The following is a 16,516-nucleotide window of genomic DNA, read 5'->3' on the forward strand; positions in this document are numbered from 1 at the left end:
TTAAGTTGTATTTGTATTCTTTACAAGACATTTTTTTTCCTTGTTTTAGGCGCAGATATTGTTGGAGTGAACTGCCATTTTGACCCATTTGTCTGCTTGAAAACATTAAAGCTTATGAAAGAGGGTTTGGAAGCTGCCGGTGTTAAAGCCCATTTAATGATTCAGCCAATTGCTTATTTGACTCCTGATTGTGGTCATCAAGGTTTCATTGATCTTCCAGAGTTTCCATTTGGTAAGTTATTTGCCTATATAGTTTTGCATCATGGCTGTAAGAGTTGGATCTAACTGGTTTCTGTTTTAATAAGGAGGATCCTGAAGTGCCTTGCAGTCAAAGACCATGAATCGCTTTAACAAAAAGAATCAGAATTGCTTGTATTTGAACCCGCCGTACCTCTCAGCCTCTTAGTGCAAATAATCTGGACAAAGCTTAAAATGATGGGGGACAAATATGGACAGATTTTAAATATTGCTCTTACAAACTTAAGTTGATAAAATAATAGGTTTTGCATTAGCATGAATTTTCTAAAGGATGTGGAGTCTTAAACTGAAATGTTTGTCATTATTTAATTACTTCAATCCTCGGCTATTTGCCAGAAAGGTACAGATTTTAGGAGGGACATCTCAAAAATATGAGGCAAAAATCTGGACATTATGTGAAAATCTGTACAGTTGAGAGATACTTTTGAAGGCTCTTGGTTTGATTCATATGCAAGAAAATTCAAGATAATTTTTTTTATCTTACAACAATTAGTGGTTTATAAGGGTTAACTTACTTATTCATTACAGTGTGGTTAATTTGAAGCTAACAAGCAATTGAAATACATGTCCTTGTTCTGACGCTGTATGGCCTCTAGCACACTTCTAATGTTAATCATTTTTGCAGCCCTGGAACCACGAGTTGTCACTCGATGGGATATTCACAAGTACGCAAGGGAAGCCTATAATATGGGAATTCGCTACATCGGTGGCTGCTGTGGATTTGAGCCTTATCACATCAGAGCCATTGCAGAGGAACTGGCACCAGAAAGGGGCTTCCTGCCTGAGGGGTCTGAAAAACATGGATCTTGGGGTGCTGGCCTGGACATGCATACTAAACCTTGGGTCAGAGCAAGGTATGGTTATGTTTTAGTGGTATTACACATTAATACTGAACAAGAAGTGATGTTAATTGAAGTGAACATCATGCTAGAAGAAGTAATGCAGAAAATATCCTTTTGTCTCTTAACCTGTCCTGTTTGGTTGAAATTACATATTTCTGTATTTAGCACAATAAAAAGAAATGGGCAGTTCAGTGGACTGTTAAACTTCACTGTCATCCTTCATACCCTTATTTTGGAAGGACTGGTATTTGACTTTGGTAGTTATGATAAATACTTCAAAAAATAGAACTAAACAGTGGTAAAATACAACAAAACAGAGTCCTTTATTGAAGGAAGGTTAGCACTTCCATCTGTAACTAGGCAGACTTTATCAGAATAGATTTACTGTATTAGTCCATATCTTTTAAATCTTGTTTTACTAACATGTAACCAAACTAATCAACATTTAAGGCAGCAGCATCATATAATAGACTAGCCCATTCTACTTTTATTAAATACACAAAAACTTAAAAAATCTAATTTAAAAGATTCTTACAAAAGTTTTATGGGAATTTAGCTGTTTAAATATTTGATACATACTGTTAAAATAATTTATATTAGCTATTTATATTGAATAACCAATTTGCATTAAATAAAATAATTACTTAGTCTGCTAATCAATATAATCATGCCAGTAATTTTCATCCTTCTAGAAATTATAATATACAAACAGTTATTTATAAACTTTGGGTAATCGTCCACCAAAATATGTCTTAAACCTTAAAAGCTCTCATTTTCAATAAACATGTAATGTTTAGAAGTCATTCAATCCAGGGGGATCATAAGCTGCCAGTTGAACTTGCCACAACAATTCTCTGCACTCAAGATGATCTTCCTAGTTGCCCACAAAGAGGCCTACATCAATTTTCTTAAGAACAGTAAAATACAATATCTTAAAATTCACATATTCATTGCTGGGCTTAGCAAAAACATATATACAATTCAAATTTCTAATAGCATAATTGTGTTCATACATATGTTCCTTTAAGGACCACTCTGTCTTTTTAATGTAAAATGCTCTACAAAGGTATCAAGTTGCAATGTATACAACTGCTCTGGTGCTGCAGTTTGCCCTAGGCAGTTTAGTAATGGACAAAATCCAACTGAAAATTTCACCATAAACATCACCGTTTACTGAATTAGTGGTTGCAGGGGCAGTACAGTGGAGTAGCAGAGGGTGTTGTCTCATCACAACAAGATGTTGTCTTGTTCGAATATCAACTGGGGTGCCTTCTGTGTGAAGTCTACTTGTCCTCCCTGTGTTCACAAGCCTATTTGCTTGTGGAAACCAAACTAGTGACACCATTTGTCCCTCAACAGTACTAAACTTTTGTTTGCGAGGATGATAATTTTGGAACCACAAATATCTGCTAGAAAAAGTTCCTATAAATACCAGATGAAAAACATTTTCACATTGTTTTTGTATATCACAGTGTCCAAAATATCAATACACTCAAAGAAGTACTAGTGGGTAAATTGTAAAAAATGCATTACTTCTGTTATGCCCCACCACTGGCCTAGTAATCAAGAAGCCTCAGTCCTCACCACTGGCAACAGTGAAGGACATATACAATGGGAGGGTGACAAGTACACATACAGTAACGTGCAATTTCCCTTAAGAGCACACAGAGACCGCAGTTAGTCTGGGGCTGGTTTCTCCCTCTTTTTCCATATCCTCAGTAAGACTCCCCACTGGCACAACTATAGAGTTGAGATCTCAGATGAGTGGCCAAGCCAAGACCTCCAGCACACTTTCTGCCCAAGCAGTGCTTCGTGTCTATGCCCAAGTAGCTGGCACACACACTCTTTGAGATTTGATTTATACACACGTACACACACACACACCTGGGAAAGGCTGGCACAGGTTTACTAGCTATGCCCCCTTCTGCCCAGACTATAAGGTAGTTTTGACTGCCACCAGCCACTCCTTATCAGCTACTTTAAGGCCCTTAATGAAACATGTCTGTGTAATGTTACTATTAATCCAACTGGTAGTTTGGCCAAGAGCAAGGCTATCAGGAGTGGCCCACAGTGTCACCAGATAAACAATAAACATGCAAGTACTCTCAGAACTTAAATATGTCTCACAGATATCAGCCACAATGATAGGGTTAAATATATTTAATAATATATTTTAATAATAAACCCCTACTAGACCAAATAAAGATTACACCACAGGTAGCATCCTTGACTGGATACTAATCTCCCACCCAAACCGAGTTTCTGATAGTGGTACTCTCGCAGACTCCCTTAGTGACCATCTCCCTGCCTACATATGCCATTCCCCCTACACCATCCTCTTTCAACACAGACACATTACCATTATCACCCACAACATGCAAAACTTCAACCCCCTAATTTTCTCTAATACCTTAAAACAGATAGACTGGAACCCACTAAAGTCCCTTCCTTTAGATGCCGCAGTCTCACATTTCAATAGAATTTTCATTGATATACTTAACCACTTCGCCCCCAGCAGAACCAAAAGACTCAGATCCAAAACAGCCCCCTGGCTAACTAAAGACACAAAACTATTTATGCATCACCGAGATAAAATCTGGAAATACTACCAAAAATGCAAAACTCCCAACTCTCTTGCTGAATACAAGCAACTGCGAAATCAAGTAAAAAAACAAATAGCCACTGACTGCAAATCCTACTACATTAAACTTCAAAATAATCATATAACCAACCCCAGAAAATTTTGAAATAGTATTTCATCAATATTATCCCCAGGCAAAAAAGAGAACCCTTGCCATGACCTAGACGCACCAGACCTCCATCTAGCTACCCAATTTAACTCCTTTTTCATTGACTCCATAGGCAAACTCACCTCTTCTTTCCATAACAACATCTCCCCAACTTAACTGATAACAAAAACTTAACATACATGAACCTTAAGTCCTCCCCTTTTACTCTCAGATCCATTCCTACCTACATTATAAAAAAAGCTCCTACAAAAGTTAAAACCTTGCTCTAATGCCCCAGATGACATTCTGTCCAACTTTCTAATACTAGCTGCTGATGGCATAGCCATTCCAGTCAACATCCTAATTAATCGCTCCATTCAGGAGTCCTATGTACCATACCTCTGGAAAAAAGCCTTCATCATCCCCCTCCATAAAGGAGGTACAAACTGTTCAGTCTCCAACTTTTGACCTATTGCTATCCTATCCCCTATCTCTAAGATACCTGAAAAATGTATTCACCTCCAACTATTACCCTACCTATTGGACAACCAACTCCTAACTCCTACCCAACACGGGTTTGTACCAGGACATAGCACCACCACTGCCCTTCTTTCCTTCCTTGAAATCATTAACTCTGCTCGTGACTCTGGGAACACAGTTTCTACGCTCCTCCTTGACTTATCTAAAGCTTTCAACACTGTCTCATGTGCTTCTACTTTCTAAACTCTCCCATCTTAATCTCTCCTCTTCGTCTATCAAATGGTTCTCCAGCTATCTCTCAGCCAGGGAACAAGCTGTAAAATGGAACTACTGCACTTCCTCTTTCCTTCACACCCCAACAGGTGTACCCCAAGGCTCTATTTTGGGTCCTTTACTATTTAACATTTTCATCAATGATTTCCACCAAATGATCCCCAATGCTAAACTGGTGCAATACGCAGACGACTCCACTATCATCTGCTCAGTCAAAACTCTTCCTTTAATAATAAACCTTAAGCAAGAAGCCTTCACTTCCACTGAGTCCTGGATGCTTGACAATCACCTAGCCCTAAATACCTCCAAATCTAGAATAATGATCTTTACCCCTTCTAGACATACTGCTGCTGACAAAGCATCCCTCTCTATACTTAGCCTAAACAAAACAACTATTAAAATAGTTCCCCATGCAAAATATCTGGGCATTCTTATCGATGACCAGCTAAAATTTGATATCCACCTGCAAATCAATATTAAAAAGACTTATCAAAAACTTGGTATGCCTTATCGACACAGACGCTACCTTTCTCTGTCTTCTAGACAACTCCTATCTACCACCTACCTCCTACCCTCCCTTTTGTATGGAGCTCCGCTACTCTCTAACCTCCAATCATCCCTAAAATCAAAACTTTCCTCATGTTATAACAAAATTTCAAAGTTTGCCACAGGATCCAAATCCTCTACTCACCACTGCAACTCCCTACATGCTCTAAATTGGTTGGAACTCCCAAGCTACCTAAATTTCATTCAACTAACTACAGCACGCAAGCCAATTTTCAAACCTTTAAACTGTCCATCACTCTCCTCTTCCCTAAAACTTCAGTCACATAGAACACTTAGATCCACAAATCAGAACCTCTTAGAACTTTACAAGCCTTTACATGCACCAGATTATGGAACTCTCTTCCCCCTTACATTAGAACTACCCCTAACCTACCATTCTTTAAAACCCTACTCCACTCTCACCTCTACTCCCTCTGGGAGTGCTCCTGTACCCATCCTACCTGATTCCTGATACCTATCCCTATTCTATTCTACTCTAATCTCTGCCACTTCTTCAGTTCATCTCTCTAAAATTCCTTTGCCTAAATATATGTAGTGTATTAAATTAACATAAATTTATTGTTTTTTTGCTAATATCTTATAAGTGATTGACTCAGCTCATATGTTTCAAGATATGTAAAATCTTAACTTGCTGTATATTGAATGTTAAACTGTTGTTCTCATATGCTGTACTAATACATTGTATATTGTATATTAATGTTCATCGTGCATACAGCTGCAGTCATAACAGATGGGTTCTCCTGCCGTCAGGTGGGTCCTCGGTCGGCCACATTCCAAAGTCTAGGTCCGGCGTCGGTTGTCGTCGCTTCTTCCCTGACGTCAGTGCGACAGGGGTATAAAGGAACCAGCCGACGCCATTTTCTTCAGTCTTTCTTGCCATGCGGTGCCCGAAGCAGAAGCAGTTCGCAAGTGCCGGTCGGCCAACTCCTGAGATTATGAAAATTTTGAAACCGAAGTCTTCTTGAAAGCTAAGTACCCCGTTGGGGAAACTTTTCTTGCCTCAGACCGATGTCAGACAAAGTTAATAATTGTATTTCTTGTGGGAAGCGAATACCACATAAGGATTTCCATTCCCTCTGTATACCTTGTTTAGGCCCAGACCACGACGTCTCGGTCTGTCGCTTTTGTGCTACATTCAACAAACGCACTATTAAGCGTCGGGTGGAGTTCGCCTAGCATTATTTTGGGAAAACATTTAACTATATTATGTCGTCGGATACTCCGACTCCAGTTTTGTCTAAAAAATGCAAAGATAAGGACCGACACACGAGGTCCACGGCCTCTACCGATACCATGCCAAAGCCGACTACACGTGGTCCGGTTCTTAGCGAGGCGCCTACGCAGCCCCTGACTACCGACGACACTTCTTTGGCGGTGTCTAATGTGCCCGAGGTCGCAGGCTCCTCGGCCCACACCCCGACTACAGATACCGAAGCCACTCTTGGAGTTGAAACTCAAAATGTGGACAGGTCCACCTCCACTCAAGGTGTCTTCAGACCTTCCTCTTCTTTCTCCATCAAGGCTTTCACTAAGTCTAAAGCTACCATGCACCCTAAGAGACAAGCTACACAGGGCCCATCTCCAGGATCCATGCCTAAAAAACAGATGCTTAAAATGGCTGAGGATTTAATTACTCTTATCAGAGGTTCTCAACCCCCACCGGACAAAAGGCCCAGAGTGGAGGAAGATTCCCCCTCCTCTGATCAGGGCTCCATTATTTCAGAGCACTCTGATGATCAGGAACATTCTTACTCCCCTTTTGAAGACTCTGATGCGGAGGAGTCCATCAATTCTGTATCCCCCCCAGAGGATTACTCATTTGGGGAAACTTTGCATACCTTAAGGGACCACTTTCACTGGGAAGGCCAAGATTATTCAGATTCCAAGAAAAGGCTTAGGGAATTTCTCTTGCTAAATCAGCACAGGCCTCTGGCTATACCTCCTGTCTTGGACATCCTAGATGATGTTTACTCGGAGGCCTGCCTTAACCCGGACTCTCTGCCTCCAGCTCCAGTTAAGCCTGACAGGTACTACAGGGTTCCTGACTCACACCAATTTCTATACAAAAGCCATGCTGCTGACCCAGAAACCATCTCACAGGGCCCCAAGGGAGTTAAGGCCTCCACTGATAAAAATCCATTACCTTCCGAGAGAGATTCCAGATCCTTAGAAAGGTGGGGAAAAAAGGTATATACCTCGGCTACCTTAACCATGAGGGCCTTAAACTGTCAGTTCCATATGCTAAAATACCAACAGTTTTTGTTATCACAATTGAAAAGTAAAATGTCACAACCTGAACAACCAGACTTGAAGGAGTTGCAGGATTTGATGCATAGTGCAGAACAAGTGGGTAAGCATACCTTACAATGTGGTTTTGATGCTCTAGAGGCCTCATGTAGAGCTGCTGTTACAGAATCAGTCATACGTAGACATGCCTGGCTCAAGGAAAAAGCCTTGCCTGATCATGTCAAAGCTAAATTACTAGACGCCCCTCTTCAAAAGGATGTACTATTTGGTGCTAATGCTGAGGAGGTATTAAGGAAAATGGAGGAAAAGGCTAAATCAATGCAAACTGTGAAAGATTTTCTACAGGTACAACCCCCACGTTTCAGTAGAAATTGGCCTTCCAAAAATTGGTCCTTTCCTGCCATGGAAAGAGGGAGATACAGGCGCCCGAGGGGCAGAGGACTTTCCCAAGGATCGTTTAGAGGCAGACAATGGCAAGCTCCTACACAAAGAGGTGGTGAGGATAACTCGCAATCTTTCAGAAAGCAAACCCAATGACTTTCCCTTTTGCATGCCAAGCAAGTCTCAAATGGCAGCCCCCTTAGGATGAAAGCTGGCATTATTTTCAAAAAATTGGCATATTGTCACAAAGGACAAATGGATCCTGGACATTATAAACAGAGGCTACAAATTCCATTTTCACACCCTTCCAAAAATGAGAGGCATGCCAAACCTGCCACACAATCAAAGGGCATAGGCACAAAGGCAAATTACAGATCTCATAAACGTGAAAGCTATTCAAGAGGTTACCTACGCACGAACAAGGTCAAGGTTTTTATTCCAGGCTATTTCTGGTACCAAGGAAGGGAAAAGATTGGAGACTTATTTTGGACCTATCCATCCTAAACACATTTCTACTCGTACCAAAATTCAAGATGCTCACTCTATAGCAACTTCTTCCCATGCTGGGCAAGGAGTCGTGGCTGGTAACATTGGACCTCAAGGAGGCATACCTGCATGTCCCAATCAGACAAAATTGCAGAAGGTACCTCAGATTTCTTGCAGGTTCAACCCATTATCAATTCTCTGCATTGCCCTTTGGCTTATCTACTGCGCCCAGAGTATTCACGAAATGCCTGGCATCAGTAATTGCCTACTGCAGACTTCAAGGGATACAAATATACCCCTATTTGGACGACTGCCTGATCCAAGCGGACAGCAAGCACATTCTTCTGAAACATCTGGCGTATGTAATAATGTTGTTGAACTCCCTGGGATACACAGTCAACAAAAAGAAATCAAGGCTAATACCCTCTCGGAAGATAATTTTCCTGGGTGCCAACTTGGACACAAACACCCAGATGGCCTACCTCACACCAGAGAAGCAGGGGCAACTAATTCAATACTTCAGAGCACTAGCAAATTGCACCAGGCTGACTGCAAGGAAAATCCTGCAGGCTCTGGGATTCATGGCATCGTGCATCTTACTAATCCCATGTGCAAAGCTGCATATGAGGAAACTACAATGGTACCTGAAAAACATATGGTCTCAACACAGCCACAGTTTGGAAACAATTATACCACTAATTCCATGTCTGCAAAAGGAATTTCTGTGGTGGGCTCAAGCATGCCAAACAAATACAGGTCTTCCATTCAGCAAGCCTCAAGCAAATCAAGTCATCACAACAGACGCCTTGGACTACGCCTGGGGGGCGCACATGACAGATCAGTGCATTCAAGGCAAATGGTCCCAAAAAGAAAAGCACCTTCACATCAATCAAAAGGAAATGCTAGCAGTAATAAATGCTATTATAGCTTTCAAGGACCTTCTACAACCAGGTCAACTATTGATAAGAACGGATAACACCACAGTTATGTGGTACATAAACAAACAGGGAGGAACACATTCTTACCCCCTACACAGACTTGCCATGTCACTATGGAAAATAGCCATGGACTTACAAATGGAACTACAAGCACAGTACTTGCCAGGCAAGGAAAACACGCTGGCAGACAACCTAAGCAGGAATATGACAGATCCACACGAATGGAAATTGCATCCAAAAGTTTTTACAGAAATAATCCAAGAATGGGGGAGGCCAGACATAGATCTCTTTGCCTCCCACAAAAATCACCAATTGACAAAATTCTGCTCAAGGATTTTCCATCCAAAGGCCTGGAGAGTGGACGCTGTCTCTTTCAGTTGGACATCAATGACAGTTTATGCCTTCCCAACTCTTCCTCTGCTGCCCAAAGTTCTATTGAAAACCAGAGCAGATAGACCAAAGATGATTCTCATTGCTCCAAACTGGCCAAGGCAACACTGGTACCCACTCCTGAGGAGCCTGACGCATTCCCCACCATGGACCCTGCCTCTAATGCCTCTTCTTCTGACTCAGCACAGCTTCAAATCTCTTCACAGCCAGCTAAAAACACTCAATCTAGCTGCATGGATGATTCCTTAGCATCACAACAGACCCTACTCTCCAAGGAGGTGCAGGATGTCATTTTGGAGGCCAGAAGGCCATCAACTAGAAAAGCTTACTCTGCAAAATGGAAACAGTTTTGTGTCTGGAATGAGAAAAAAGGCCAGGATCCTGGAAAACTGAATTTACCTCATATACTACAGTATTTGGCTGAGCTGCTAAGCAGTGGACTTTCATTCTCCTCCATCAAAATCCATGCCTCAGCCATTTCTGCAGAATACAACACTGATCCACCTTTATTCTATCACCCCCTCTTAAGACAGTTCCTCAGAGGGGCTAAGAATCTAAGACCTCCAAGGAAACAACCAATACCTGCTTGGGATCTTAATTTAATTCTTAAAAAACTGACCTTGCCTCCCTTTGAGCCAGCTGCCTCATCAGATTTGCAATATTTGTCCTGGAAGACAGCTTTCCTTCTGGCTATCACCTCAGCTCGTAGAGTTTCAGAACTACAGGCTCTCATGGCTGTGCAGTCTTTTATCATCTTCCATCAGGACAGAGTTTCCTTACAAACCAACCCGTCCTTTATGCCTAAAGTGGTATCCAGGGTAGCTTTAAATCAGGCCATACATTTACCTACTTTTTATCCTAATCCTCAAAACAAAGGGGAGAGATTACTACATTCCTTGGACATCCACAGACAACTGCGGTATTATTTGGACAGAACAAAGCCTTTCAGAAAATCAGAACAGCTCTTTGTGTCCTATGCTGTAGGAGCTCAAGGAAAGCCAATTTCCAAACAGACAATCTCAAAATGGATAGCCCACTGCATATGCTTTTGCTATTCCTTTCATGGCAAAACTGTACCTACAGGCATTAGATCTCATTCCACCAGGACCACAGCCACCTCTGCAGCTTTCCTCAGAGGAGTTCCTACCAAAGATATTTTGGAAGCAGCCACTTGGAGTTCTGTGCATACCTTCTCCAAGCACTACAACCTACCATTATACTCCAAAACTAGAGCAGGCTTTGCCACTGCAGTCTTGCAGGGCATTTTGGCTCCTCCTAGTTCCACCTAGTGCCTACCACCCTTTTCTTAGCTTTGGGATTCTGCCCATCTGTTATGACTGCAGCTGTATGCACGATGAACATAGTACAGTTTTACCTACCATAAATGTAGATGTTCGAGTGCTAATACAGCTGCAGTCCAGGTTTCCCTCCCTCCTTCCCCTCTTGGGCCAGGCCTATAGGCTAACACATCCTCGTACAACCTGATTGGGGTATTCATTTATGATGTATTTGCTTGCAACTACTGTATTTTGATTATATTGCACTGCATTATTACACCAATTTATGTATTGCCTTCCTTCTGGGGGCACCTGACATCTGGGGCAAGAAAAACTGAAGAAAATGGCGTCTGCTGGTTCCTTTATACCCCTGTCGCACTGATGTCAGGGAAGAAGCGACGACAACCGACGCCGGACCTAGACTTTGGAATTCGGCCGACCGAGGACCCGCCTGACGGCAGGAGAACCCATCTGTTATGATTGCAGCTGTATTAGCACTCTAACATCTATAACCCATCTGTTATGATTGCAGCTGTATTAGCACTCTAACATCTACATTTATGGTAGGTACAAAACTGTACTTTTTTCTGTCTGGAGCTTTTCTCCTCGGGCCCCCATTGAAAATGGGCTACCTTGGCCCAATGGACTTTCCCGGTTAACAAACTGAAATAAATAAATAATAAAAGAACAAGAAAATACTCAATAAACAAACAGTTACATCAGAGTTCAAAATCACAGTAAATACTTAAAACAACATTGCAGGATAGTCTCAAATAAATAAAGAAAAAACATCTCAAATAATTACTGTATTCCTAATTATATCTATAAGAATTACTATAGCCTACCTAGAAACTTACTATTACAGCAAGGCAAGTATGGTGAATGTATCTTCTAGCTGATGTTGTTGTCAGGTCAAAGACAAATACGGAATGCATGGTCTCCCTCTCACAGAGAGTTCTTAAATTAATATTTCAGTTATTACTGCTGGGGTAGCTGGCAGCATGACATCACTTCTTGTCATCTGACTATCAGTTCCCAGGCTGATAACCATTGATTGTAGCATCTACCTGTGAAAACACATAGTCCTTAGATCTTTGGCAAATGGTGGAAGTCATAAAGTAATTTACATTCCTCCACATTTAAAGACCGTGCAAAAACTTATAGTTCCAGACATTATGTCTCCTGTTGCACTTAAACTGAACGATAACATCTCTTTTATTATGTGGTTATAATTTAAGTTTTCAGCTATTTTTCTGAGTTAAACTTCTTGTGTTTTGGTTCCCATTGTTAAAATACATATGCATCTAAACAGTTACAATAGTGTTTATACATTTCTGCTCAATATTTTACAAAATATATCTTCCACATTCATCTGTACAATATGACATACCGTTCTAATACAGTTGTAACACAAGCAGGTGCATCATGCTGATATTCACAAATGACACACAACCTCTTACAAAATTGCAAAGTACCTTGCAAAGGTAAGGGAAAACAGCTCTTAAACTTTACATAAAAGCACCTAAACAGGCATGTCCAAGGGTCAGCTTCCGGTGATTTCTCCTGTCCACCTGGTGAATCTGGGCATACTGGGGCAATGCGGCAACTGCCTCATGTACACAGACAATCCTCTCCTCCTACCACCCAACACCACAACCTGCAAGAGATGCACTTACATATCCAGACTGGAAGCAAAGCTCTCTCCGGCCAAGATTGTGCTAGACAGTCAAGAGGAGAAGATTAACACCTGCATCACACCTCAAGCAACTCATAGCCCTTCAAAATCCATACCATCAACACCCACACCATCAACACCCACACATAGCAACACTAAACCCACATATGCGGAGGCCCTTAACATTAACCTGCCCAAGCAACAAGGACCTCCAAAGCCGAAACGCAAACAAACACCAGTCACAACCAAAGTGACACATAGCTCACAACACCAGTGTGCCACCCAACAGCAGCCCCTAAGGCAAGACAATGTACCCAACACTTTAGTCATAGGTGACTCTATAGTCAGGCACACTGATGTCCCACTCACCAGACTGAACAAGGAGAAAATTACAGTCAGCTGCCTATCTGGTGCCAAAATCCACCATATAACGCATGCACTCAAGTCACTCCACAACAAGTACAAATATGACTCTGTCATTGTCCATGCTGGAGTGAATGACTTGAGTCGTACCTCCCTGGACTACATGAAAAGAGATATGGAAAACTCTTGGATCATGTGACCCAGGCAGGTATGACCCTAGCCCTGAGTAGCATCCTGCCTTCGCCAAGAATGATACCACAGTATAAGGACAAAATGATTGACTTCAACAATTGGCTAAGCTTCTGGTGTCATTCAAAGGGGATCCAGTATTTGTCTGCCTGGGAAGACATGATCGACAGACCACGATGCCTTGCTCGATTGCTCTCATACTCTCTCTCGATCTCTCTCACACACAGTCTCTTTAGCTTTCATACATCCATGCACTCACTTTCTCTCCATTCGATCACACAGTCTCTTCAGTTTTCATACATGCATTCACTCACACAAGACCACTCTCACTCTGTCCCATACAGTCTCTTACTACACTGGGCTGTATTCGGATACTGAATGATAATTACATGTACAATGTAAGTACTTGTAATTAGCAAGTGTTTTGCCTGACTTCTCACACTGGCCGGTCAGGGACAGCTGAAGGGCTGGAAGTACAATGCCCAGGTCTGCACAGGTTGGTCTGTTTGCATTAGACATCCATTGCTTGTCTGGATTCTGCAGTCCCAAAGCTTTGGCCGCAGATTCCTTCAGCATGTTCTGGAAAGGGGGGGGGGGTACTGTGCACTTTACTCCAGCTGTCATTCTCAGTGTCAGAGAAGGTAAGCGTGGAAGGGATGAAGTTCAACCTGGTGGCTTCCTTTTGGCAAAGGCAATCCTGGTTTTCTATCTTGACACAATTAGCTCACCAGCAATCTCTGATCCTAACTCAGCATACTGATGTAACAGGAAGATGCACTTGTTCACCCAAACCTAAAAACCCAGAGTATAGCGGCCTGAATCCATTAAGTGCAATACCTTTCAAAAACAATCTCCCACATGAGGTGATTAAAGTCATGCAGGAAGCCAGGAGGCCAAGCACTAGAGTGTAATAATCAGCAAAATGAAAAAGTTTTTCCTACATTGTGATGTGAGGAATAAAAAACCTTCCTTGTTTGAACACACTCACAGCTCCCTAAACTCGCTTGCTACACTCCTCACCAAAGGCCATCTTACACCTCCGTTAAGATGCACCTGTGTCTCCACATGCATGACCTTTGTGTTTTCACAATCTAGTGAAGTAGTTTTTAAGAGTCTTACATAGAATTATAAAACGCACCCCTGTGAAGTCTGAATTTTATTCTAAAATGACTAATGATGGTGACCTTTAGGATCATAGCATCATAGGATCGTAGGAGATTACTAGGCTATTGACACTGAGATCATTTTAAGCCTAGCCATTTCATCCCAATATAATACGTAGAAATGCTAGTCAATACCCAGGTTTGCATTTAGTGATGACTGCCCTTCCAAACGGTTAAAGGAGGCATGCCAGCAAGAAAGCAGACACTTCTTAAATGGCTGTTCAAATGTAGTGCCATTAGTCTGCAGACAAACAAGACATTTCAGAGAGTACACAGTCACAAGGGCAGCATTTTGTAACACTCTAGCAGCCCAGGGCATTCTTGAAGCAATAAATGTGGATACCTGGTCATACTTTCCGTACATGACAAGCTAGATAACAAGTCCAGGAACAGGGTGGCCCTCACCTTACCAATATTCCTGGGCTTTCTCTTAACCACTGTCTGGTATTCCTTATGGATCTAGTATTCTTCACAGAGTAATGAATATTGCTACAGCAGTGATGCCTACAGTGAATGTAATACAGATTATATGCGATCTACCACAGTATAATATGTGGTAAGCATATTCACCTTCTTCAACTGTCATGACTTTGGCAGTGTCCTCAAGTCAGCTTGGCAACAAAGTTTTAGCCATACCTCACAGGTTTCAGTGTGGATCATGACTAGAGCCTCATTTGGCAGCTGTCGATTTTGTAGGACCACAGGCATTTCTAGCTGCATCATCAGTGTCATCTTTGCTAATTCCTGTGGTTTAGTCCCCTTTCAGTGCCAGGGATCTGCATCCGTGGATGCAGTTAGATTTAGTGATGAAATGGCCCTGGTGCTGCTCCACATCCTAGCATCATTGCTTGGATTATGGAGATGAAGCCCTCATAAACGTCTCAGTACAGTATTTGTGCAGCTTCTTTCTTTCATTTATTATGTATTTATTTATTAATTTGCTTGATTTTCTTTTTATTTATTTATTTATTTATTTATTATGCTTTAGCAACAGATAAAGTAGACTAGTTGACCCTTTTTAGCCATGATCTTCATCCAACTTCTTCAGCCACTGCAGGTGGGATCCTCTGCTAGGTGAGATGGCAAGCCATGTCATAGGATCAACAAACTAGTCCTTTTCCTACCACCTGACACTCACTGCAAGCAGATGAGCTCATGGGGTATTCTCAGGCAGGATTGAATGGGCCATATCACTCTCACCTCACCCAACTATTCTTGGCCCGAGTGAACACAGAACAAATGGTCCATCAGGCTGCAGGTAGAGAAGCCATCAGGCTCAAGCGTACAGAGGTGGGTGAATGGGTGTCTAAAAAAAGAGTCTTAGTCTGCAGTCCTGACTTTCATTCCTCCTCATTAAGGCAGAGGTTTGGATGGCTAATGGCAAGATCTTTCACAAGTTTTGATTATTTTTCTCCTGCCTCTTGGACATGAAATAAGCATAAGTACAAGAGGAGGGACATAAATGCCCCACTGGAATTTCTAATTCCAGATACTGAGGAAATGTATTGGACAGATTAGTTTGTGCCTTGCAGTGGTACCATGCTTGGGAAGGTCTTGAAGTTTATGTATAAATAAGTCTGGATCCAAGAACTCCTTTCATCTGTCAGTAAGGTTCTGAAGAAGCCCTACACACACAACACACACAACACACACACACTGGAGCGACCTGGATATGGTAACCCCTGTACCTTGGAGGCCAGACAAGATCTGGCAAATGCTTAGGGACTGGGATGTTGTCTGCTACTTCAGTCATTGCCTCCATACTTCTGATGATAGCCATGAAGAGGGAGCCCACACCTCAAAAGTCCAATGACTCAGGTGTCTAAGAATCTGGTGCCATGGACTGCTATGACTGTATCCTTAACATTCGCTGTAAGGATGATCAGCTACCTATTGTATGGGCTTTGGTTCCAGCAGAAGCTTGCAGAGGACTTATGCAAGGTGCTGGACCAGTTGCTGCAGGAGAATGACCAGAAGATCATACTGATTCAAGCTACAGTTGCTGCAGGAGAATGACCAGAAGATCAGATTGATTCAAGCCACAGTTGCTGCAGGAGAATGACCAGACGTTCGGACTGATTCAAGCTACAGTTGCTGAAGGAGAATGGCCAGATGATCAGACTGATTCAAGCTACAGTTGCTGCAGGAGAATGACCAGGCTGATTCAAGCTACAGTTGCTGCAGGAGAATGACCAGAAGATCAGGCTGATTCAAGCTACAAGAGTATCCACAATATCTAGTCTTATTGTGCATCTAGT

At 42.0% G+C, this 16,516-nt stretch overlaps 1 protein-coding gene across 1 annotated transcript in view; it reads left to right on the forward strand.

The window, feature by feature from the left end:
* The window catches only part of LOC122795518 (betaine--homocysteine S-methyltransferase 1), a 133,672-nt gene that overhangs the window by 100,070 nt on the left and 17,086 nt on the right, over positions 1–16,516 (forward strand). The window contains exons 6-7 of the mRNA XM_044063709.1: positions 50–232; positions 884–1,112. Of these exons, the coding sequence (XP_043919644.1) occupies positions 50–232; positions 884–1,112 (412 nt within the window). The remainder of the gene's footprint in view (positions 1–49; positions 233–883; positions 1,113–16,516) is intronic.

This window comes from Protopterus annectens, chromosome 2.part2 (assembly GCF_019279795.1).
Source record: "Protopterus annectens isolate FY-2018-M chromosome 2.part2, PAN1.0, whole genome shotgun sequence".
Lineage (NCBI taxonomy): Eukaryota > Metazoa > Chordata > Ceratodontiformes > Protopteridae > Protopterus > Protopterus annectens.